At 30.0% G+C, this 27,176-nt stretch overlaps 1 protein-coding gene and 1 pseudogene across 1 annotated transcript; both read left to right on the forward strand.

Annotated features, from left to right (window-relative positions):
• The first annotated feature begins 1,549 nt into the window (after positions 1–1,549).
• LOC136222812 (palmitoyl-acyl carrier protein thioesterase, chloroplastic-like) lies at positions 1,550–7,363 on the forward strand. Its single transcript, XM_066010525.1, has 6 exons — positions 1,550–1,843; positions 3,363–3,502; positions 5,118–5,231; positions 6,515–6,689; positions 6,881–6,949; positions 7,139–7,363. Exons 1-6 carry the CDS (start codon positions 1,550–1,552, stop codon positions 7,361–7,363), a joined length of 1,017 nt encoding a protein of 338 aa, XP_065866597.1.
• Positions 7,364–17,224: 9,861 nt separating this feature from the next.
• Positions 17,225–22,723, forward strand: LOC136222813 (acyl-[acyl-carrier-protein] hydrolase FATB2, chloroplastic-like; annotated as a pseudogene).
• The last annotated feature ends 4,453 nt before the right edge of the window (positions 22,724–27,176 follow it).

The following is a 27,176-nucleotide window of genomic DNA, read 5'->3' on the forward strand; positions in this document are numbered from 1 at the left end:
CTAATAACTAAATCTGATACATATAATAAGTTAATCACAATTTTGTTTTCTCAGGCTCTCTAAATTTTTTACTGTGTTATTAATATAGTTATAAAAAAACTAAAAAAGCTTCAATTTATCGACATGGTACCTGAACATCTTAAATCAAATGGTTGAGAATTTGAATCCCGATAATCTAATATATTTCTGAAATTTCATAACATGGTATGATAGGTTTGTATTGTAAACACTTCAAACTCAAACAGCATTCTCATCTGAGGTGTTTTAGTGATTATATTAAAGCTATATTTCGACCTTAATTATCAGTTTAAAGTAATAGCAAGACCCTCTTGAGAGGTGATTTTTAGGGGACGAGTGCCCAGGGCCCGACCATCAACGGAAGGGCCCAAATTCTTTTAAAAATGGGGGGAAATGGTAAAACTTTACTGATTATGTGTAATCTAATTCACTATTTAACTATTATATTGGACCTTCTAAACGTAAATTATATCAAAATATCAAAAAATAAGTCTACATGTATAAATTAGTCACAAAAAAACTGCTTAAAATATCTGTTACGTTATCAAAACAGTTATAAACGGTCTGACAAAATACACTAAACTGCTTTAATTCATCAATAAACTTATTTTGAAAGTTCGATATGACAGTCAAATAACGGTCAAACCAGTCTATTCAAATTTTCAGTCAAGTAGTGATAAAATTGATCATGAAATATTGCAGGTAAAATTTACCATTTCATAAATTAGGAGTAAATCTACACTTCCATTAGAACCATCGAAGCAAATTTGGACTTTATCCAAAAGAAAATAAGAGTTAATTACATGTAGATTGTCTTGTGATTTCGTCGATTTGCAGATAGATACATGTATATTTTTTTACAAACACAACCATTTGGTTGCAAAATTTTGCATTTCTTTTACTTTGCCAAATTTGGCCGATAACGACCTCAAAATGAAAAATTTCAAGAATTAAAGTTGTTTAGTATCATATTTACTATTGCACCATATTTATAATTTTTCAAAATCATCATTTTTGGAGTTTTCTCTCTCTAAACATTAATTTTCTCTCTCATAAAAAACACCACCTAAATGACCTCTAACCTAAAAAGTCAAAAAATTAAAATTGCTTACAATATCATTTAAGCCATAAAAATTTTCATTTCGAGGTCGATATCGGCCAAATTCTCACAAAGTGAATCCAAATGCAAACTCGAGCTGCCTTTGTAAAATTTTACATACCACAAGTTTGCATTTACAAAAAAAAAAAAAATCACAGATACTAATCTGCAAATAGGTGAAATCACATTATATCCATACGTAATTAACAAAAAAAAAATAAAAATTAAAAGCACTTCCTGATTTTGAACGCATTGTGTAAAATTTTACTTCCACTTCATATTTTTCTCTTTTTAAATTTCATCTTTATTCTTTATATATACTTAAAATTCTCGCACATGGCCTAATCTGAAAGGGAATATTTAATTTGACATCAAAGGCTATAAATAATATGATTAATTAGCTTAATTGTACTTAATATTTTCATAAGAACTATGGCTACAGCTAGTAGTTGTCTGAGATTTAACAAACATTTCCAGAGAAGGGAAAATATCAAGAATGATACACCAAAGTTTTCAAAAGTTCTATGTAAGAAGAAGAAGAATTTTAGTTGCAAGGCAGCATTAATAATGGAAGAAAAGGAAATTCAATTTGCAAAATCAAATGATTTTAATTTTGGAAGATTGGTTGAAAATGGTTTGATTTACTCCCAAAATCTTACAATTAGATCATCTGAAATTGGGTTTGATGGAAAAGCATCTATAGCTACTTTGATCACTTTTTTACAGGTTGGTAATCCATCCCATCTTTCAAAAGTATAATTATTTGTCTATTTAGCATTTTCGTTTTAACACGTGGCGAACACTTTGATACATGAGGGAACATGTCTCCCATTTTCTACATCCATCCAGCCAAATCTAATGAGATATAGAGGTTATTAAATACAATTCGGTAATAACAGGGGTTATTTGGAACTTTTGAAACTTCAGAAGGAGTTCAAGTTTCGGACAAAATACAGAAAATGTGATTTTCAAAAAATAAAAAATGTGATTTATTTTTCATAACTCGATTTATTTTTTAATATTATATCCATTAATCTTTAATTAGCACCTCAAAATGAAAAATTCAAAGAATCGGTTATATACTAAGCAACTTTAAAATTTTCAACTTTTTTCCTTTTGATGTCACTTACATGTTGTTTAGTTAGGAGATAGAAAGTGAATATTTATTAAGAGAAAGCTCTGAAAGCGACTTTAAAAAAAACTTTGTTTCATGGTAATTGTGATTCTAAACAACTTTAATTTTTGGATGTTTTCATTCTGAAATTCTTAACAATAATTTGAGATGTTAATTGAAGTTCAATGTCATAATGTTAGAAAGTGTAAACTTGAATTACTTTTATAATTTTAAATTTTAATGGTCACATATGGTAAAATTTAGTGGTCATGGCTGTAATTTACACAAAGACTTTCATAATATTTCTATTTAGACCAGTTGATGGGCTCATTGGCCTGTCTAAGCCCACCCTTTATGTGATGGGTTTAAATATACATATGGTCACATCGTGAAAAAAATAGGTAAAGTTCAGTGGTCATGGCTATAATTTACACGAAGATTTTTACAATATTTCTATTTAGACCGGTTTATGGGCTCATTCGTTCAATCCAATCCGACTAAGACTCATACATAAAATGAATTGAATTGAATTAAGAATTTATTTCAAAACCTTGAGTTTAATTCAGTACTCTTATATTATATTATATTATATTATATATATATATATTATAAATTTAATTTTTATTATTTTATTAGATATTTTATTATTTAAAAGCATGTGTTTGAGTTTTATTAAATTAATTAATTAAAATTTTAATTTGTTATATTTTTATTATTCATACTGAGTTAGATTGGACTGGGTTAGATTGGACTGGTTTTATTAAGTTTAATTTTATTTTCTAATAGTCATACTGAGTTAGATTGGACTGGGCATGCAAATTAGCGCTCTTAATCTAACTTCGGTCTGACCTAAATATGAACTGAATTTGGACAAAGTAATTAAGTATTAAACTTGATTTAATTCAACAGTAACTGAGCTAGTCATATTAGATTTATAAAAATATTTATTCGAATTGTAATTACGCTTTCTTAACCGAATTTTATTAATATTCATATCTTATTATCTCGTCAGTCAGAAACTTAATGTACTCAATTATAATTGATCGATAATTCAATGTTAATCGAAATATTATATATAGATTCAATGCATAAAAATATTATATTGATTATAATTACATTATTGTCCTCCAGGATAGTGCAGTTAACCATGTAAGAATAACAGGAACAATGGCAGAAAATCATGTTTTGGGTATAACACAAGAAATGTGTAGAAAAGACTTGATTTGGGTTCTCTCATCTTTGCAAATTGTGGTGGATCAATACCCTTCTTGGTAATTTATTCTTATCATTTTCTAAATTACAGAAAAAAAAACAAAGTTTAAATTAATTAACAGTAGTATTTGGGTATCACCAAATAGCAGTCTTGAAATCCGAAACCGTGAGTTCCTTGTTTACAGTGACGGATCCAGGATTCATTGTGGGTTCTTATCATGATTTATGAATGTTCAATTGATTTTTTTAAAGCTTTTTTATATAAAAAAAATTAAAGTGTTGTTCATAGGTTTCATAGAACTTCGTTATTTGTTTGGATAATCACTAAATAGCGGTCGTGAAATTTGAAACCAGCACTGGGGCGTTTAAGTTAGTAACCAATTAGAGAGATAAGCTATTTAGATAATATAATGAATTATCTTACTTTAGAGTTGGTGGAAATTGTGTATTCGGCTCGGTACATTTTATTTAGAAAAGTTTATATTTTGAATGATATACAATTTATTTCTTGAAAATGGTCTATTAATCCCTAAAATCCACATGATAGAGTAAGATGAGATTTTGGATAAATTGATATGTATATATTTTAAGCATGTTTAGAGAACTAATAGATTACTGTAAACGAGTTTAGAGAGCAAATAGGTCATTTAAGAAAGTTGAGAGATTTAGGGTCAACTTGATTTACCTGTTGTTTGTTGTTGTTTATTGTTTGTTGTTTGCTTTTAAAAAATGATGCTTTTCCAAAAAGCATGGATTCCCTACTTTTGTAAAAGGCTATTTTTTAAGTGTAAACGGTAAACATGAGATATCTAACCAAACACTTAAAACTCTCCATTTTGAAGTGAAAATGCAAACATAAGGAGAAAATGGAGCAACCAAACACCCCTTTAATAGGCCAAATTTTAAATAAATTTAGAAGTTAAATAGGACTTTTTAAAATATAAAGGGCAGTTGACTTTTTTTAGACAAGTACACGAGGTTAAAAATGTATTAAGCCTGTGTATTTTAAAAAAATTCAACTGTGAACCGAGACCAGTAATGCTCCTTCCACTTAGATGATGCCATATCATCCCTACTACTAATGTGACGTCATCTAAGTGGAAAGATCATTATTGGTCCCAGTCTACAGTAAAATTTATCGTGTATTTATATGTTAGGATGGGAAAAATGACTAATGCACTAAACTGAGCCAAGGGTCTGGCCCTAATGTAAGTGGGCTTTTGGCAGTTAAACCCTTCTCTCATGGGTTTGTTTTCCTTTTTCTTTAAGTGATGGCAAATTTGCAAGTACAAAAATGCGAATTCCTCCCCCCCGTAAAAAAGCACGTGACTTACATAGTCAGCGTGTATATATTAGTCTTTGATGATGTGGCATATTAATTTGTTAAATTTATTGATATGATATAATGAAATATTAACTTTGTCGTGACATGTTGACTTAATGACGTGATATATTAACTTCATGATATGATAAGCGTCAATTAATTTTTTTTCCTAATTGTGTAAAGCACATGTCTACTTTTATAAAAAAAAAAATATTATATTCTTTTACTTGCAAATCGATGTAAATAAAATTAGTTGAACTACGTAATATTATATTTTGAATTAACTGCAATTTTCTTTCCACGTCTTAAACTTATTTAATCAATATCTAATCTGACTCAATTCCTAACAGGAGTGATGTTGTTGAAGTAGAGACTTGGATGTATCCATCGGGTAAAAATGGAATAGGCCACGATTGGATTATTCGTGATAGGAACACTCGTCATGTTGTGGCTCAAGCAACTAGGTTGGTTTATTTAATTTGTTCCTAACTCAAAATTAATATACTTCATAGATAAATTGGTTCAAATTAACCCATGAACTTGTAAAAATTCTTGAATGGTTGGGATCCAAGCGAACTCGGCTAGGGACGGAGAATAGAGCATTCATTTGTTCCTCGATTCATGGGAGAAATAAAGAAAAAATTAAACTATCAATGGAACTTTTCGTTGTTAAATGTAATTTCTATCACTAATACTTAGTCGCTTTTTTTTGGTGATTTTTACGACATTTCCGTCCATGGACACTTCCCCCTCACAATATTTTGTTATGTCTTTAAAATTGACAAGTTCTCATTAAACGAGTTCACTTGAACTCACTATAGTAAAATTTATTTCTAAGTTGAAACGAGTCAATTTGAATCGAAACAAAATGATGATGCATGTCATCCACGCTTTGTTTTCATCAACTTGACTCGTTTTGAGTTGCAAATTCAAATATTAATTTGCCTAAAAATTTAATAAGATTCATTTAATTAATGTGTATTTTTCTACTTTCTCTAAAAAAATGTATTAAAGAAGAATGAATTAATGAAGGCTTGCTTGGTACTCATTGGGAACTTGAGTAAGGAGTAGCTCTTTTTAGGGTTTTATCGAATTTGAAAGCGGTAACCCTTTTCTTTCTATTTTGTATAACTATTAACTACTTGAGCCGGATAAAAGGAAACTTTCACGTCCAATTTGGAAGGGAATCGTCGATATGCTCACATCAGTGACATTATTGTTGCTGTGATCAAGGAAGCAGCACCCAATTCACCTCTAGAAAGATCCGAAGTAATCAAAGCTGTAATTGTACGCACTTATAAAGAACTTAAACGTAATAACGGTATAATAATACGATATGATGACAATGTTGCAGTTGTCATTGATCAAAAAGGAAATCCAAAAGGAACTCGAATTTTTGGTGCAATTGCCCGAGAATTGAGAGAGTTAAATTTTCCTAAAATAGTCTGAAATAACTAATGAATTACAACTGTATTGTACCGCAATTGGTGCATTGGTCTTTGCAGCCTTAATGCTTTTTGCTGGTTGGTTCCATTATCACAAAACTGCTCCAAAATTGGCTTGGTTCCAAGATGTAGAATCCATGTTGAATCACCATTTAGCGACGTAGTTTATTTTTTAATTTTAAATTTATTACAGTCAATTTTGATGTTGCCTATCATGATCAAATTTATGATCAAAGTCATATCATATATAAAATTAAAAATTGATGTGAAATTGATTAAATTTTTTATGTATATATTTTCAGTCAATTCGTGTTGATGAATAAAAAGACGAGGAGATTATCAAAGTTCAATGACAAAATCAGACAAGAATTAGCTCCTCATATGATGGAGTATTGTACACCTATTCTTAATAATAGTATACAAAAACTGCCACAACTTGATGCTAATACAGCCGATTTTTCTAGTACAGAATTGAAAGTAAGTTTCATCAATTACTAAAGTTCTAGAATAGACCCGGCCAATGAAAAATTGACATGCCAACATGTTATACATAAGAATTACATGTGTTGACACGTTAAGTTCTCATTAGTCGGGTCTATTTGAATTCTAAGCTATTCCTACTCGAAAATAATAACTAATCATTATTTTCTATTTTTCCGCAAATATAGCCAGGATGGAATGATCTTGATGTCAATCAACACGTGAACAATGTCAAATATATTAATTGGATTCTTGAGGTAATACCTGACACAATAATAATTTTTATACTTTAAGAAAACTCGAACCTTAAGCATCCAAGAAATGGAGAAATATGTTTACCACTGCGACATAGTTGGATGACCAACTCAAACTATTTCACTATGTATATTTGAAAAATGACCGATCTTAGCAGATTCATTGAATATGTGTTTTTTTCTTCGTTTTAGAGCGTTCCTCGGCCATTGATGAAGCACCACAGGCTCTGTGCAATGAAGTTGAAGTATCAGAAGGAATGCAACATGGATAGTGTATTGCATTCGCTTTCAAAAATTATTACAAGTAACGAGAATGAAGTAGAGTTGGAGCATTTGCTTCTTCTTGAAAATGGCCAACAAATAGTTAGGGGAAACACGATATGGAAACCAATAAATGATATTGCCTATAGATTCTAGTTTAAGTGGCAACGCATACTAAGTTTGTGAAAAGAAATCTCAAGTTCGATCCCCAATGAACACATGTATAGAGAAACGAGAATTCCGAACAAGATTATCTTAATAAGAATACCCGTTGTGTAGAAAAAAATGTTATGAATTAAAGTTAGATTTTATGGGTATGCACACCATATTTCATTAGATTTAACATTTAAATATTTATTAAATTTAGTTGGGTTAAGGTGTAAAAATACCCCTAACGTTTTGGGTCAGGAGCAATTTTATCCCTAACGTCTAAAATGATGCAATTTTACCCCTAACGTTGGTAGTCAAGAGCAATTTTACCCCTAATGTTGATAATTTAGATCAATTTTAGACACTATTATAAAACACATATATTTTTCTTTCTTATTCTACACTAATACATATCAATTCGTTCTTTAAAAAAAAGGAATTCATGTTTTTTATAATTTAATAACAGAATTGGAGATTAATATTTATAAATTAGGGATAAAATTACATTATTTTAGACATTAGAAATAAAATTACTCCCGACCCAAAATGTTAAGGGTATTTTTGCATCTTAACCCAATTTAGTTTAGTCCATATTTAAATTTTTATTGGTTCGGAATCCGACTGGACAAGATTAACAAAATTAACTCCTAAGCCCAATGTAATAGGCCCAATCTAACAGGCCTTCAACTCCTATAAATATGAGTAAATAATTTAGGGAAAATTACACAGAAATTCATCTTTTAGAAACTATTTATAATTATGTCAAATCATAATTTTAGATTATCAACCTTTAATATATCTTAAGGATTAAAATTTATAAATTAGAAGTCTATAATATATTTTCTTGGGTTTATGATTTATGATTTGGAGTCTAATTTTTTTAAATTATGGTATAAAATCATAATATATAAAGAATAATGACATATTTAGAATTAAGTTTGGTAATATGATTTAGTTGTAATTTTGTACTTAATTATGTGTATTTGATCCAATAATTTATTAGTCATCATCTTTTTACATAACACACTATTTAGTCCCTCTATTTAAAAAAAAAACACATTATAAAATCTATCTTTTATCAATATTAACACTTTGGTCATTCTGTCTATTTTGTAAGATTTTTAACCGCTATATTTGGCATAAAAAGACAGACAGAAAATAACAAAGTAACATATTCATCTTGTATTGTACTATGAGTGTCCTGAAAACTAAGATATGTTCAGTTAAAAATCTAAAAAAATAAAATAAACAGAATGATCAAAAAGTTAATATTGACAAAAGACACGGACTTTATAATGTGTATTTCAAAATAGAGAACTAAACAATATATTAGGTGAAAATGTGGGGACTAATAAATTATTTATCCTATTTATATTTAAACAAGTTCTAAAAAAATTAAGGGTAAGATATCAAAATGGTTTCAAAGTTTTGGAGAAGTGTCAATTTAACCTTAATATACAAAATAACATTATTTTAACTTTAACGTTTGTGAAATTGTACCAATTTTGCCACAATGGAATTTGACACCTCAACGTTTGTGAAATGGTGCCAATTTAGCCCCAAGTTTCGTTACTCAGGACTAAATTGGTATATTTCTCAAACATCAAAGACTAAAATGATACTATTTCAATAAAATCACTTAAGTTTGTTTTTTTCTTAATAAAATCACTTTGAACATTTTTCATTTATCTTTTCATCGAAATTTCAGACATGGCATCTCAATGTCACGTCAACACCACCTGACATATTAAAAAAATATATAACTACATATTTTAATTGACAATTGATATACCTTGTGGGTCAATTTGTGGTTAAAATTTTAATTGATAACCCTTATTTATGTGGGTTAATTTATGGTTAGTTTTTTTATTATGCCACATGGCTTTAAGACATGTGATTAAATGACACGTAATCAACTCCGATGAAAAAATGATCGGAAATTATTCAAAATGACTTTATTGGAATAAAAACAAACTTAAGTGATTTTATTGAGACAAATTAAACTTCTATGGGAACATTGTCTAAACTTTTGTGACTACCTGTGCCAATTACCCCATATATTTAAGACGTGTTACTAATTAGTGATAAAATGACATATATGTGAAATGTGAATGACAAGATTCATGACTAACAATACAGTTTGATAAATTCTTTCTCAGATAGACTCAACTTGTCAATATTATAGAAAAATTTGTTCTTTGTTGTCAGCATTAGAAGTAAAATTATACTATTTTAAATGTTAAATGTAAGATTGCTCTTGATGACATTTTTTACCTTATTCCTAAATTATTATATGATAATAATACAATTTAAATAATATTTGAGATATATTAGATATGAGACTTTTGAGGGTGGTAGAGAGAGGCTCCTCCTTCTCTCTACACTTTTCTTTTTCTCTTTTTTTTTTTTCTTCTCAAGCTTTACATCATTACCGTCATTGTCATTGTCACCTTCTCCAGGGGCGGAGCCAGCCCAAAGCTCGGGGGGAAAGCCCCCTGGTCACCTGCTCCGCCATTGAGTACAGATCGATTTTCCTCATGTAGCTCCCCTTAAAATTAGTATATATTGACTCTATGTAGTGTTATTTTAATGTTTATAGGTAGATGGGATGGTTAAGGATGCATACTCTTATTTGAAAAAGTCCTATGTTCAAGTCCCACCAACCTCATTTTCTTTTAGAAAGTTTTTTATTTATTTTTAAATAATTATAAAAACATATTACCATTATTAATTAATTTAAATAGACTCTTTATTTTTATTTTTATTTTTTATTTTTATAACACTTTTGAATTCCTTTTTATTATGTCTTTTCCATTAAAAAAAGTAAACATATTTAATTTTCAATTAGTTCAATGATAGTTTCTAAAAAATTATAACATTTTTACAATTCTAACGCGTTGGAATCTAAAAAAATTTTGCCCTTAAAAATTTACCCTCAACCGCACGACTAAAATTAGCCCCCCAAGTTAAAATTCCTAGCTTTGCCACTGACTTTCTCGGTTCTTGCTTTCTATTCAGGTTCCCTTAGAGGAGGAAGAATGAAGCTTGTTTTCATTCTTCCTCCTCCCATTTATGTTTTAGTCTTTGTTTGTTTAGCTTCAAATTTATTTTTTCTTGTTAGTTTGAAGTCTATATACTTTCTCGAATTTCTTTTCTGTCAGATCTACACCTATTTGCTATACTTTTATCTTTTATTCTTTTTTCGGTCTTAATAAGAGCAGTGTTCGCAGATCTATAGATTTGCGTGGTTGCAAAAAAGAAATGACTCAGATCCGAATATTCAGAAGAGGCTAAATGATGAAGAATGAATTACGGCTGTTTTTCGATGGGATTCGACTTACGAGGAGTATATGATTTCTATTTTGTTGTATTTGTACATTTTTATGGTTTTTATTGATCTTTATAGTCTATTTTCTCTTTTTATGGATCTTATACTGGTTGTAGTCCGTATATGTGAGAGATTTTATCATGTTGTATTTATATTTTGTGATTTAATGGAATGATATATGACATTTTTATAATTAAAAAAAAAAGATATATTAGGTATAAATAAATAAATGCAAGTGGGATATTTCAACCATATCGGTAGTGATTTGACAGATTTGATCTCATGTGCTTCATTGATCTTATGGATTTGAATATATTTTTTTTGGTATTTTTTAGAAGATATAATTTTGGTTTTAAAATATGTTATTCCCGGAATTAAGATATGGAAGATATTGATAAAATTTGAGGTAAAAACGAATTTAACCCTAACATTTTAGGGAAGGTGTAGATTTAGTTTTAATATGTAAATTTAATTCTAACTTTTTTAGTGATTAGAATAAAGCTATATTCCGACCTTAACTATCAGTTTAAAGTAACAGCAAGGCCCGCCATGAGGGGTGATTTGTGGTGCGATTAGGGGTGTTCATCGGTCGGTTTGGTCTGAAAACAGTGGCGAATCCAGGATTTGAGAAAGCGGGGGGCAAAATTCTACGTAAAAAAAATTTAAACAAAAAATGTAAAATTATTCAATTTTTTATAATAAAAAATGCAAAATTGTTCAATTTTTTGTGACGAAAAATGCAAAATCGTTCAATTGTCATGCATTATTTTCATAAATTTTTTGATAAGAAACGTAAATTATAATGTTTCCGACTCGTAATCATCCATTTCCAGGATTCTCGGATTGTTACGCATCAAATATCCCTAACGTTTTAAGTCAGGTGCAATTTTACCCCTAACATCTAAAATGGTACAATTTTACCCCTAATGTTTGTAGCCAAGAGCAATTTTATCCCTAACGTTGATAAATTGGATCAATTTCATACACTATTATAAAATACAGTCATTTTTTTCTTTATTTTGCACCAATTGCATATCAATTTTGTAATTTTGCACCAATTTTACCCCTAACGTTGATAAATTGGATCAATTTCAGACACTATTATTCATGACTGAGAAGACAGTTTGATGAATTATTTCTCAAAATGGCCCAATTTATCAACGTTAGGGGTAAAATTGCTCTTGGCTTCTAACATTAGGGATAAAATTGCTCATGACCCAAAACATTAGGGGTATTTTTGCACATTAACCTTTATTTTTGAACTCAAATTTTTTTTTTATGGGATGAAGGGGGGGGGGGGGGGAAATGCCTCTTTTGACCCCCCTACATCCGCCACTGTCTGAAAACCGAACCGAACCGAAATAACCAAAAACCGAATAGCCTCAAAAATAAAAACTGAACCTAACCAAATAATAATAAATAACCGAACCGAACCGATCGAATTATTTCGATTGGTTCGGTTCGGTTATTCGGTTTCTTTATATTAAAAAATTTCATTAACAATTTTTTTTATGTAAGGTTAATATTATACTGTTAATAATGTTGTTAGGTATTTACTTATATATACAACAATTTTTTTTATTTTTCTTTTTGGATTAAAAGAAAGAAAAAAAACATAGAAATTTTATATAGAAATGAAATCAATCTTAATTCCAAATATAAATTAGTGTACAATTGTACTAAATTGGTAGACAAACATTAAATAGACCAATAATATAATCAGTGACAAGTGACAGATAATCCAAAAACTACAATGCTTAATAGAAGTGTAGATTTAGTCTTAACATATGAAATTGTGTAAATTTAATTCTATTTTTTTCAAACAATATCAATTGTAGTCCTAGGTTATTGAAATTTTTAAAAAAAAATGATTTTACTGGTATTTAACTGATATTTAACTGTCACTTCAAACCTTCGAGAATCAATCATGTAAGATTTTTTTTTTGAATAACTAATTGATTTCTTTTCTTTCAGTTATTCTTTACCCCTTTATCTATAATAACAAAACGGATTTTTCCAATGTATAAAAAACAAAACGGATTTTTCCAATGTATAAAATAAAAATTCCAATAGCTTTTGCTACTATAACCTTCCCAACCACGATTTTTTTTTTTTTGAGCCATTTCATCTCGAAATAAGAAACTTTATTGATATTAGATTTCAAACACAAACAAAAATAAATAAAAAAAGAGCAGTAAATAGAAATAGAAAAATAGTGGGTTCCATCGTTTTTATGGTTACTTCTTAAACGGTGAGGTCTTCTCTATATACCGGAGCCCTCTGCATTTAATCATTTAATCAAGGGTTAAGGTGCAAAAATACCCCTAACGTTTTGGGGTAGGAGCAATTTTACCCCTAACGTCTAAAATGATGCAATTTTACCCCTGACGTTGGAAGCCAAGAGCAATTTTACCCCTAACGTTAATAAATTGGGTCAATTTGAGAAATAATTCATCAAACTGTCTTCTCGGTCATGAATCTTGTTATCTATACTTCATACGTGTGTCATTTTATCAGTAACAAATCACAAACATTCATTGGGATGTGAAAAATAAATAAAAAATATAAAAAATATACTGTCTTTTTGTATGGATTAGATAAAAAAAATTCAAAAAATCCACCGAATTTATAAATATTAATCTCAAATTCTATTATTAAATTATAAAAAACATGAAATCCTTTTTTTAGAACGAATTATTATGCAATTGGTGCAGAATAATGAACAAAAATATCTGTGTTTTATAATAGTGACTGAAATTGACCCAATTTATGAACGTTAGGAGTAAAATTGCTCTTGGCTTCCAACGTTAGAGGTAAAATTGCACCATTTTAGACGTTAAGGGTAAAATTGCTCATTGCCCATAACGTTAGGGGTATTTTTGTACCTTAACCCTTTAATCAATTCTATTGTTAACGTGTATAGTTCACATTCTTTTGCTCTACCCATGAATTATCCAGTAATAGGTCTTTCACAAGGAGATCTATCAATATAGTAACGGTATTTAATTATGACGATTAGCTAATTCGTTGACCCTGTTAGTCCGCTCTTGCAATAGTAGGGGCATAAACTTTCGGCCTTTTAACTTTTAATTTAATAAGATTTTCCCTTCTTAATGGATAATCAAACCCTAAACCCTAAACCTTAAACTCTAACCCTAAATCCTAAACCCTAAAGAATAATTGAAAGAAAAAAATTAATTTGTTAAAATCCTAAAAATTAAATTTGCTACATATAAGTTAATCACAATTTTTTTTATCAAACTGTCTAAAATATTTATTGTATTATTAATATAATTATAAAAACACTAACAAAAAATATATGAAGCGGTTTCAATTTATTAACATGGTATCAGAATATTTTAAATAAAAAATTTAAGATTTTAATTCTTTTATAATTCTTATGGAAGATTGTCAATTTTGAGTTTTGCGTTGGTTTAATTCAATTTTTTTTTTCTGTGTGCAATTAATAATGCATTTTCAAAATAATAATAATTAATAATTCTCCCAAATTTCCACGTGTTTTGAAAAAGAAAATGGTGATAATAAGATTCTATGCGTATATTATAAATAGGTGTCTTTTATAGTTATTTTGTTTTTAACAAAATAATCATTATTTTATATGTTTCACCATTAGATATGGAATATAAAATTTCGATATACAATCAATTGAAATAAATTTATTATAGCCTGTTTATCACGTTCATATTATTATTTTATTTAATTTTAGTTTTCTCAATATATTTATTTAATTTTTAGATATTCAATTTGTCTAATAATATTAAAGTGTGATTTCTTTGAGTAACAACAAACCATTAGAATGACTATATTCAGTGGCGGCGGAGACAAGGGGCCTGGGGGCCAGCCCATCCATCCACCGGAACCACCCTAACTAGGGCCTCTCCCTATTCCCAAATATTTCAACGTCCTAAATTTGTTTGGCCAACCTATTCTAGCATTTATCTATTTTAATTGGCCCAGAATGGAACTAAATTTAGGTCCATCCTGGGCCAAATTTTTTTGGCCTGTTAATGACCAAAACGACGTCAAATCTAGTGTGTATGATATGACCAGGACCGTCTTAAATATTTTTTAAGTTTTATGCTAAATGAAAAAATTGGACCATATTTATTATAAAAAAAAATTAATACATTCACATAACAATAATATTTCTACAAAATACTTTAACTTGATTTTTTTATTATTATTATTTTTGATTTTTTATTATTATTATTTTATTTGTTTTGTTTCAAAAAAATAATTTTATTAGATATTGTATCATAATAATAAAAAAAAGTGGGCCTCTTAAAACTTTTAAATCGTTAAACTTTAAATTTTTCTTGTATAAGTTAACATTCACTTAATTTTGAACATAATAAATAAGAAAAATATTTTAGTTAAATATTATATAATAAAAAAAAATTGGGTTCCTTAAATTTCGGGCCCTGTGTAAGAGAACTCTTTATACACTCTTCTCCTACTTTCTTGGTAACTGTCTCATATAGTTCGATTACAGTATAAATAGAGCAATGTGCACTTACTTCATTCATTAAACTTACATTACAGCTTTAATTTACTGTTGTGATCATCTCAAAGTCTTACCTCAAACTGAGGGCATCAGAGCGAGTTAACCAGACAACCCCCTACTTTGGTTTTGTCTAATTGCAGATTTCAAGTTGACTTTTAGGATACCACATCACATATATTTAAGGTAATTAGTATGGTCGGTCACTAAAGTTTGAAAAATTTCTTCAAAATGTTTCGAAAGTTCAATTTATTTCAATAAAATCACTTAAGTTTGCTTTTTTTTAATAAAATCACTTTGAACATTTTTTCATTCATCTTTTCATTGAAATTTCTGACGTGGCATCTCAACGTCACATCAATGCTATCTGATGTAATAAATAAATATAACTACATATTTTAATTGACAATCGATATGCCCCGTAGGTTAATTGTGGTTAAAATTTTAATTGACAATCCTTATTTACTTGGGTTAATTTATGGCTAATTCTTTTTATTATGCTATATGGCTTTGAGATATGTGATTAAATGTCACGCAATCAACTCCGGTGGAAAAATGACCGGAAAATATTCAAAATGACTTTATTGGAACAAAAACAAACTTAAGTAATTTTATTAAAACAAATTAAACTTCTATAAAGAGATTGTCCAAACTTTTGTGATATCTTGCTAATTACCTCAAATGAAATGTAGATGATAAGATTCACGATTGAGAATACAGTTTGATGAATTATACTTAACTTGTCAATATTATAGGAAATTTTGTTTTTTTGCTATCAACATTACAAATAAAATTATACCATTTTAAATGTTAAACGTAAAATTACTCTCCATTGATGATATTTTTTACCCTATTCCTAAATTATTATATGATAATACAATTTAAATAATACTTGAGATATATTAGGCATAAATAAATTAATGCATCCGAATATCTCAACCATGTCGGTAGTGATTTGATTTGATCTCATGTGCTTCTTTGACGTAATTTGACTAAATAAAAACTATATGATACTGTTCAAGATTTAAAATAATATTTATTTATTTTTTTGGACTCAAATAATATTTATTCTTTAAATTCACATTTTTCTCATTTCATCTTTATTTTATATATTAAATTTTTTTTTTGAAACTATATATTTAAAATTTTAAAAAATCAGATAACAGAATCTACACAGTGAAAATTGAGTTTTAACATACAAAAATTATATAAATTTAGGTAAGATTAATTTTAATCATGCATTATCAAAATTAAAAAAAATAGCTGGTTTGATATTTATTCAACGATTCAACCTTGTAAATATTAATTATGTCTGAATTAAAAAGAATATATTAAAATTCTAACAACTAAAAAATTTGTGGAAGTATCTAAAATGTTGATTGTGTTATTAATATAATTACAAATAACCGACAAAAGAACCTTTTCAAAGGTATCAAGCAGCTTCTCAGAAATTTCGAGTGTGTTCGTCTTCCACATGTGTTCCGGGAGCAAAATCGGGTTGCTGATTTTATGGCTAGCAGGGCTCATGCTCTTGAACCAGGTGTTACTCATCTTCTGTCCTTTCGGTTGATGTTCGAAGACTACTATTGGATGATCTCGTGAGAGATGGCTTTCCTAGGATGGTTCCGCCTTAGTTTCTTTTGGTTTTTTATTGTTTCCTTTCTTTTTTTTATAAAAAAAAAACAAATAACTGACAAAAAAAATACACGAAACTGCTTTATTTATCGATAAACTTATTTAAAAGTTCTAATTTTACATTTAAATAATAATCAAACCAGCCTCTACAATTAATCTTTTTTTAGTTAAATTTAATCAATTTAGAGCAAAATCTATATTTCCCCAAAAAAAAAAAAAAGTTCCAGTCAAATTTTGGCGGCTATACCAAACTTTTAATTTAAATGATTGCTTGCTTGATATGTAAATAAAATCTGAAAGGGAATATTTAGTTTAATTATATCAAAGGCTATAAATAATATTATTAATTAGCTTAATTGTACTTAATATTTTCATAAGAAGTATGGCTACAGCTACTGGTTTTCTCAGATTTAACAAACGTTTCCAAGCAAATTTTCAGAGAAGGGAAAATATCCAGAATGATACACCAAAGTTTTCAAAAATTCTCTGTAAGAAGAAGAATTTTAGTTGCAAGGCAGCATTAATAATGGAAGAAAAGGAAATTCAATTTGAAAAACCAAATGATTTGAATGTTGGAAGATTGGTGGAAAATGGTTTGATTTACTCCCAAAATCTTACAATTAGATCATCTGAAATTGGGTTTGATGGCAAAGCATCCATAGCTACTTTGATCACTTTTTTACAGGTTTGTAATTCATCCCATCTTTCAATTTCCCATATTCAACTTTCTATTAGTGCCACGGCTCGGTGTTCGGCTCGATATAAGTTCGATCGTATTCGGTTCGATTTATAAACGAGTTGAGTTTTAGCACAGTGAAAACTCGGTACGAAAGCTCTCGAGTAGGCTCGATCATAGATTCATGAATAAGTTTATGAGAAAACTTAATTTTAATGTTCATGAACACGCTCGTGAGCAAGTTTGGTTTGATTATTATTTTAATAATAATATTTCTGTAAATGGGAAAATGTAAAACAGCATAGTTTTATGCAAAATTTAGTTTTGTAGGTTTACGTAGTTGAAGAAATTTCATGTCAATATAATTAATGAGTTGTTCATAAACGAAGTTCTTGAATTGAATTACGACCTGCTCGCGAGCAAAACTCGTGAACAAGCTCGCGAACAGCTCATGAGTAGCTCACGAACAAAATGTTGAGCTCGAGCTCATCAATTTTCTGATGAGCCGAGCCTGGATAGGCCAAACCTCGACTCGGCTGATTATAGCCCTACTTTCCATCAATTATAATTATGGGTTAATTACATAGATAACTAAAGTTTAAAGTTTGTTTCAGAAAGTCATTAAACTTCATTTTGTTCTAATAAAATGAATGAACTTTCATTTTATTTCAACAAAATCATTCTAGACATTTCAGACAGAAAACATTACTTGAATAGTGACATGACATATATGTTAAAAATGATTAACTTTTACGTATGACATGATAATCAAATAAGAGAAAAAAATATATATAATTATTAATTATTTAATTCAACTACTTGAAACTCACTTGACAACATATATATATTTTTAGCTATCATGTGACATACACGTAGCCATCATATTATATATAACATAGTTCTTTAGTGGTTGTCACGTCACTAATTCTATTCTGTCTGAATTAGTTGGAATGATTTTATTGAAATAAAAAATAAAATTCAATGATTTTATTGAAACAAAATACTCCCTCTGTTTCATATTACATGTCTTTTTAGAGAATTGTATAGAAATTAAGGATATTAGAAAAAAGACGTTGTTATCCCTTATTTATTGATTCCAATATTTATTTATTCTATAATAAGTCTATTATTCTAATTAATTTCCGTAAACCCGCATTTTATAGCGGAAAAAAAGATGACTTAACATGTACTGATCATATAAAATGACATGTAATATGAAACAAAAAAAATATCTAGAAAGACATGTAATATGAAACAGAGGTAGTAAAATATTTATGCGATGGGTTTAAACATGCAACATTTGGACTGTTTTTACAAATCGCCCAAACCACAATATTTATTTTTCATTTTTCCTTATATTCAATGTATAAAAAATATGAAGGATGTTTATTTTATTTTATTTATTATTTAAATAATCATCCTTGATTATAATAATGATGGTTATTAATGAATTAATTAATTACGTTATTATCCTCCAGGATAGTACAGTTAACCATCTTAGAACAACAGGAACAATGGCAGAAGATCATGTTTTGGGTATAACACAAGAAATGTCTAAAAAAGGCTTGATTTGGGTTCTCTCATCTTTGCAAATTGTGGTGGATCAATACCCTTCTTGGTAATTTATTCTTATCATTTTCTAAATTACTCAAAAAAAAAAGCATAGTTTAAATTAATTAATTGTTGTATTTATTTGGGTATCACCAAATAGTACTCTTGAAACCCGAGACCTGCACGGATGAGTTCCCTGTTTACAGTGACAGATTTAGAAATTACTGAGTGGGTGTTTGTCGTGATTTATGAGTATTAAATTGATTTTTTAAAAGCTTTTTACATAAAAAAAATTAAAGTATCGTTCATATAGAACTTTTGTTATTTGTTTGGGTAATCACCAAATAGTGATTTTGAAATTTGAGACTAGCATTGAGACGTTTAAGTTAGTAACCAATTAGAGAGATAAGCGAGTGAGAGAAAGTGACATGTTAATAATGAATTATCCTACCTTAGAGTTGGTGGAAATTGTATATTTGACTCGGTACATCTTGTTTAGAAAAGTCAATTATTGCTTTATATTTTAAAAACATACTATTTATCTTTTGAACCTGCTAAAAACAACCTATTGATTCCTAAAATCTACGTGGCAGAACAAGATAAGGTGTTGGACAAATTGATGTGGTTATACTTTAAGCAAGTTCAGAGAACTGATAGGTTACTATAAAGAAGTTTAGAGAGTAAATAAGTCAGTTAAGAAAGTCGAGAGATTCAATAGGTCAATTTAAATAAGTTTAGAAGTTAAATAAGACGCGTTTAAAGTAAAAGGAATAGTTAAATTTTCTGCACAAGTACACGAGGTTAAAAATATATTAAGTGTGTGTATTTAGAAAATTTCTACTGTAAGTCGGGACTAGTGATGATCTTTCTACTCAGATGATACCACATCATCTCAACTGCTAATGTGACATTATCTAAGTGAATAAACCATTACAGATCTCGATTCACATTAAAATTTATGAGAAAACGACTCTAGTGCACTAAATTGAGCCTTTGGCGGTTATGTCCTTCTCTCATGGGTTTGTTTTTCTTTTTTTCTCAAGTGGGTTCTACTTGCAAATTTGTAAGTAGAAAAATACGATGTTTTTTCATAAAAAAGACGTGTATATATATCTATATATATATATATATTATTATGTTAGTCTTCGATGATGTGTATGCTAATTTGTTAACTTTATTGACATGATATAATGAAATGTTAAGTTTATCGTGACATGCTTAATAACCTAGTATATTGATTCGACGACATGAAAAATGTAGTTAATTTTTTCTTTTTGCTAATTGTGTAAAGCAAATGTCATCTTTTACCCCAAAAAAATCATATTCTTTTACTTGCCAATCGATGTAAGCAAAATTAATCAAACTACGTAAATATTATATTTTGAATTAAGTGTAATTTTCTTTCTGCATATTAAACTTATTTAATCAATATATAGTCTGATTTAATTCCTAACAGGAGTGATGTTGTTGAAGTAGAAACTTGAATGTATCTATCAGGTAAAAATGGAATGGGCCACGATTTTATTATTCGTGATAGAAACACTCGTCATATTGTGGCTCAAGCAACCAGGTTGGTTTTATTTTATTTAGTCATATAACTCAAAATTAATATACTTCATAAATAAATTGGCTCAAATTAATCCATGAACTTGTAAAAATTCATGAATGGTTGGGATCTAACAAAATAGAGGGTTTTGACTAGACCTCGCAATTTCCATGTCCGTGTCGTGTTCGTGTCGTGTCAGGTTCGTGTTCGTGTCAAAACCTGTAACACGAACACGACACGAAAACTTTTCGTGTCACAAAATCAGAACACGAACACGACCTGCTCTTGACACGGTAAACACGGCACGACACGAATTTTTTACACAACCAATTAAATTGACACGACCTGACCTGCTAACACGACCTAACATGCTAACACGACACGACCTGACCTGCTTTTTTTATACTCTTTATATTTATACTCTAATAAATAAGAAAAGTCATGTCTATTTTTAACCAAGTTTATTATAATTTTTAATTTTTTAATTTCTTTAATTAAATTTCGGGTCAGTTTCGTGTTTTCGGGTTGACACGAAAATGACACAAAAATTAACGTGTCATTTCGTGTCGTGTCAACTTTCGTGTCGTGTCATAAAACCCTAAACACTAACACTAAAAAAGCATGACGTGTTCGTGTCGTGTCATCGGGTCGTGTGTCGCTTTGCAGGGTCTAGTTTTGACCCCTCGATTCATAGGAGAAATAAAGAAAAGATTAAACTATCAATGAAATTTTTCGTTGCTAAAATTAATTACCATCACTGATCCTTAGTCGCAAAAAAATAAATAAATATGATTTTTACCACATTTTCATCCATCGACACTTTTCCCTCCCAATATTTTGTTGTCTTTAAAATTGGATTGAGACAATGGATACTTGGCGTGGAAAGTTCTCATTAACCGAGTTCGCTTGAACTAGGCTACAGTAAAATTTCTTTCTAACTTGAAACAAGTCAATTTGAGTCGAAACAAAATGATGATGCATATCATCCACGTTTTGTTTTGCTCAGCTTGACTTGTTTTGAGTTGTAAGTTCAAACATTAATTTTGTCTAAAAATTTAATATGATTCATTTAATTAAAGGGTGATTTTATACTTTCAACCTAATTTATTTTCTTTATTTTAAATTTTTTATCAGGAAATTTAGAAAATTTTGATGTTATCTGATCTTGCTCATCAAATTTATGATAAAAGTCATATCATATATGAAATTAAAAATTGATGTGAAATTGATTAAAAATTTTATGTATATATTTTCAGTCAATTTGTGTTGATGAATAAAAAGACGAGGAGATTATCAAAGTTCAGCAACAACATCAAACGAGAATTAGCCCCTCATATGATAGAGTATTGTACACCTATTCTTAATAATAGTATACAAAGACCGCCACAACTTGATGCTAATACAGCAGACTTTTCTCGTACAGAATTAAAAGTAAGTCTAATTAATTATTAAAAAAAATTAAGAATAGATCCGACCAATGAAAACTTGACATGCCAACACATATATAAGCATTACACATGTTGACGTGCTAAGTTCTCATTACCCGGGCCTATTTGAATTCTAAGCTATTCTTACTCGAAAATAATAACTAATCAGTATTTTCTATTTTTCGCAAGTATAGCCAGGATGGAATGACATTGATGTCAATCAACACGTGAACAATGTCAAATACATTAATTGGATTCTTGAGGTAATACCCGACACGATAATAATTTTTATACTTTAAGAAAACTTGAACTTTAAACATCCGAGAAATGGAGAGATGTGTTTACCACTGTGACATAGATGGATGAACAACTCAAACTATTTCTCAATGCGTATTTGAAAAATGACCGATCTTAACAAATTCATTGAAAGGATTATGTGTTTTTGATTCTTTTCAGAGCGTTCCTCGGCTATTGATGAAGCACCACAAGCTCTGTGCAATGAAGTTGAAGTATCAGAAGGAATGCAACATGGATAGTGTATTGCATTCGCTTTCAAAAATTATTACAAGTAACGAGAATGAAGTAGAGTTAGAGCATTTGCTTCTTCTTGAAAATGGCCAACAAATAGTTAGGGGAAACACAGTATGGAAACCGATAAATGATACTGCCTATGGATTCTAGTTTAAGTGGCAGCGCAAACTAAGTTTGTGAAAAGAATCTTAAGTTCGGTTCCCAGTGAACACATATGTATGGAGAAATGAGAATTCCGGACAAGATTATCTCAATAAAAATACGTATAGAAAAAATATGATATGAATTAGATAACTGCTAAGTAGATATATTTATGGATTGGAGTAATAAGTCTAATTAGATTTAGCATTTAAATATTTATTAAGTTTAGTTTAGCCCGCATTATTAAATGTTTATGGGAAATATATATATATATATATTCACATGTGAAAAACTATCTACAATTATTTCAAATTCTTATTTTGAATTATGTCAAATTAATAAAATCATTGCTTTTAATCTATTTTAACAATTGGAGTTTATAAATTAGGGGTCTAGAATATATTGTCTAAGGTTTAGAATTTATGAATTGGAGTTTAGAAATTTTAAATTAGAGTGTAAAAAGCATACATAATTTGTTATATATAGAAAATAATAACATATTCAAAATTAAATTTGATAATCTGATTTAGTTATAATTTTATATTTAATTATGATATTCATGCGGGAAGCTCAATTTTTATTGGTTCGGATCGGACTGGAGAAGATTAACAAAATTAACTCCTAAACCCAATCTAACAGGCCTTCAATTGATATATTCATATTTAAAAAAAATTAAAAGATAAGATATCAAAATGGTTGTAAAGTTTTTGGAGAACTGTTAATTTAATCTCAATATATAAAATATTAATATTTTAGCTTTAACGTTTATGAAATTGTATCAATTTAGCCATAACGGAGTTTAATACCTCAACATTTGTGAAAAGGTTCTAAACTTTCGTTACCCAAAGCTAAATTGGTATATTTTACAAATATTAAAAGCTAAATGATACTATTTTACTTGGAATTAAATTGATACTTTCCCAAAAACCTTATATTATTTTAGTGAAAGGAAATTTTTATAAAGGCTTAATACATTAAGAGTAACTTGTATAAAAAGCTTGATTGACTCTTTAAATTTATGTTATCTCATTAGCCTCCTCAATTTATTTTAAATAACATATTAGCTACATGAATTTAATTAAAGTGGCCTATTAGCTGCTAACGGCAGCCATTTCCCCTGAACTTGTTTAAAGTAATATACATTTCAATTTGTCTAGATCTGTAAAAAAAATCAAAACTTAAAAAAATAAAAGGCTAATTCGTAATTCTACATCTTTAAAACAAATTAACTTTCTATTTTGTACATCTTTATGACGTTTTTATAGATTTAAGGACTTAGTGATGATACTTTAAGCAAGTTTAGGGGCTAATGAGACATCATGTAAGTTAAGGAGACAATTAAACTTTTTGAACAAGTTTAGAGGACAACTGATGTATTCAATCTTTTGTAAAGCTTAATACATTACGGATCTATGTGCTTGTTCAAATTATTCGATTGACTTCTTGATCTTTGGAAATGCCTCATTTGCCCATGAAATGGTTTCAATGATCTATTAGGCTATTAGCCTCTTAAATTTGATTAAAGTGATACACATTTTAACATGTCCAAATCTCTTATTATTCTACCACGTATATTTAAGGAGCTAATGAGAGTTCAAGAGCTAATAACGATTAACGGATCTTGAAAAAAAAGGAAATAGATAAAATAGATAAAATTTTATATTTCCGCTGCGTCTAGGCTTATATTTTTCTTCAAATTCGGGTTTCACGGACTAAATCCATAGAAAATGAAATTTCCTATTGTTGAAGGTATGAAAACCTTAACAAACTTCAAAGAAGAAGACTATAATTTTGATTGATTAAAAGTTAATTGATTACAAAGAAAAAGATGAATTTATATCATCTCAAAACCTAAAGATAAAATTACAATAAAGGGAAAATGCATACAATTAAATAAATAAAGTTTAAATGGGTAAAACGGGGTAGAGGTAAAGGGTGGCATGAATTGTAAATAAGGAATGGCATGAGCTGTAAATAAGGGGTAACAAAGTTGTAATTAGAGTGGAGCTGAAGTGAGAGGCAAGACTAAATTGTAAGGCTTTTTAAAGAGCCCATTCGGCGAGTGGGAATAGCCACACATCGAGTAGGATTCTTTTCGAAATTTTGCACGTTGAGTGGGATGCATGCTGAAACTGCTGATGTCATTTTAATGGTCCACTCGGAGAGTGAAAATAGCCCCACGCCGAGTGAGATCTATTTCTCACACAAATGCCTCATCTTTGGCTCTGGTGTGTTGCTCATTTGATCCGGCTTTTGTTGAAACACCTTTCCACAGGATTTTGATTTGACAAAATTAATTAAGTGAAAGTAAATATTCTATAACACACTAAGTTTAAATGCTTTGATTTAGTGTTACTAATGTGTTTGTTCAATGTTGAGTTTATAATTTATCATAAGACATAAAGATCATAAGGCTCAAGCCCTATATGGAAATCAAGGCCCAAGTCAAACAAGCCAAAGATCACTCAGCCCGCGTATCTCCAAAACGTCGCCGTTAAAGTGATGAAACGCATGCTGAGTAAAGAAGGATCGAGAAGATCCACGTAGACAACTTCGGTATGAAGCTGCTGAGCTGTCTCGACAAAACGTGCAGGACAGCTACTGACCATAAGACAGCTTCCAGACAAAGTATTTCCTCATTAGGTAAAGGTCAGAAGACACAACAAGCTGTCTGGTTGACATTACCCAAAATGGTGGAACATACTGACTCACTGACCGAAGAACAGAAGACGCTGGAATCTGATTGGCTAACGAGAACTGCTGGCAGACTCAGTGAAAGCGACCTGTAGCCGTTTGTCTCCAACGGTTATTTCGAAATTCGAAATAACCAGAAGCTCTCACAGCTCTCTATAAATAGTCCATTCAGAATCCACATTCTGTAGAGAACTTTGAGCAAGAGCCGCTACGCTGACCAAACGTATACAAAAGTTCTCCATCAAAAGCAAAGCAAAGTTCTTACACTACAAAGTCTATTCATTTGTGTAAAAGTCTAGAGTGATTGTTTTTCAATCATCTAAGGTGTTCTAGCAATTGTTGTTTAGGACAAAATCTTTATCATTTCTAGAAGTAGAAAGGAGAGGCTGGGTACTCGGTTTTAAGTACTCAGCGGAGAGATTAGGATTGAGTAGAAGTATAGAGGAAGGTACTCTTGTCATACTCAATTGCTGATATTGTAAAAGGTTTGAGGCTCTACCTTTAAAGAGCTCAGTAGAGGATTTGAAATCTCGGAGGTGTTCCGGGGACAGGACGTAGGCTTAGAAGAAGCCGAACCTGGATAAATCTGCTGAGTGAAGTATTTCTAAACCTTAACTCCTTATTCATATTGCTTGCTTAAAACAAACTAAAACTGACCAAGTAAAAGAGGTCAAGCTGAGTTGTGCGCTACCAACGAGAAGGTTCAGGAATAGACTCTAAGTGCTATTTCCTGACCTAAGCAACGAAGCTGTCCTAGTCACTAGTTGACTAAGCCAGTGTCCTGCTGAGTGGTAAGCGCCGCTGTTAGATAAACTTTTCTTGAAGAAAAGAAATCTGCCCAACTTATTTTAAAAAAAGGTAAAATAGTTCCTAACCCCCCCCCCCCTTGGAACTATATTTGCAACCTTACAAGGGACTAACAAGTGGTATCAGAGCCTAAAAGCTCACTACTAAAGGTCTAACAACCTTGAGTTGATCCATACCATGGGCGAAAACAGCACTCGGTTTCTCCCTGGAAACCAGACAACTCAGATATTACCTGAGGGACTATCCATTACCAGGCCTCCCCTATTCTTCGGGTCAAACTATACCTTTTGGAAGAATAGGATGAAAAACTTCATTCAAGCTACAAACATGAGTGCCTGGCTGTCTATAGTCCAAGGCCCGTTTGTACCTATGAAAGTTGTTGCTGGCCAGTCAGTTGTTAAAGATGAGGTTGAATGGACAGAGGATGATCTTAAGAAGCTTCAAAACCATGCTTCGGCTATCAATATGCTTCACTGTGCGCTCGATGCTGCAGAATATAACAAAATCTCAGGTTGTGAGTCGGCACAAGAGATCTGGAAAAAGCTGGAAGTCACCTACGAGGGAACAAACAAAGTAAAAGAATCCAAGGTGAATCAGCAGATGAGACTGTACGAGCTGTTCGAGATGAACAATGATGAGGGCATTTCAGACATGAACGCAAGGTTCACCAACATCATTAATGAGCTCAAGAGACTTGGGAAAATCTTCACTGAGGAAGAACAAGTCAAAAAGATACTCAGGAGTCTTCCAAAAGACTGGCAAGCAAAGAAGACAGCAGTTGAGGAAGCTCAGGATTTAACCACCTACAAATATGACGAACTCATCGGTTCATCGCTGACCCATGAGATATCAATGAAGAACTTTGAGGTGAAGGAAAAATCTGATGACAAGAAGCAGAAGTCACTTGTCATGAAGGCTGACTCCACTGACGGGAGTTCAACTGATGATGAGGAGATGGCTA

Source organism: Euphorbia lathyris, chromosome 3 (assembly GCF_963576675.1).
Source record: "Euphorbia lathyris chromosome 3, ddEupLath1.1, whole genome shotgun sequence".
Lineage (NCBI taxonomy): Eukaryota > Viridiplantae > Streptophyta > Magnoliopsida > Malpighiales > Euphorbiaceae > Euphorbia > Euphorbia lathyris.

What these genes read in the sequence shown, in the direction of transcription:
- LOC136222812 (XM_066010525.1), top strand. Translation starts at nt 1,550, where the DNA reads ATGGCTACAGCTAGTAGTTGTCTGAGATTTAACAAACATTTCCAGAGA. An exon ending in CTTTGATCACTTTTTTACAG is followed by an intron (nt 1,844 to 3,362) that starts GTTGGTAATCCA and finishes ATTGTCCTCCAG; the next exon opens with GATAGTGCAGTTAACCATGT. An exon ending in TTTCTAGTACAGAATTGAAA is followed by an intron (nt 6,690 to 6,880) that starts GTAAGTTTCATC and finishes CCGCAAATATAG; the next exon opens with CCAGGATGGAATGATCTTGA.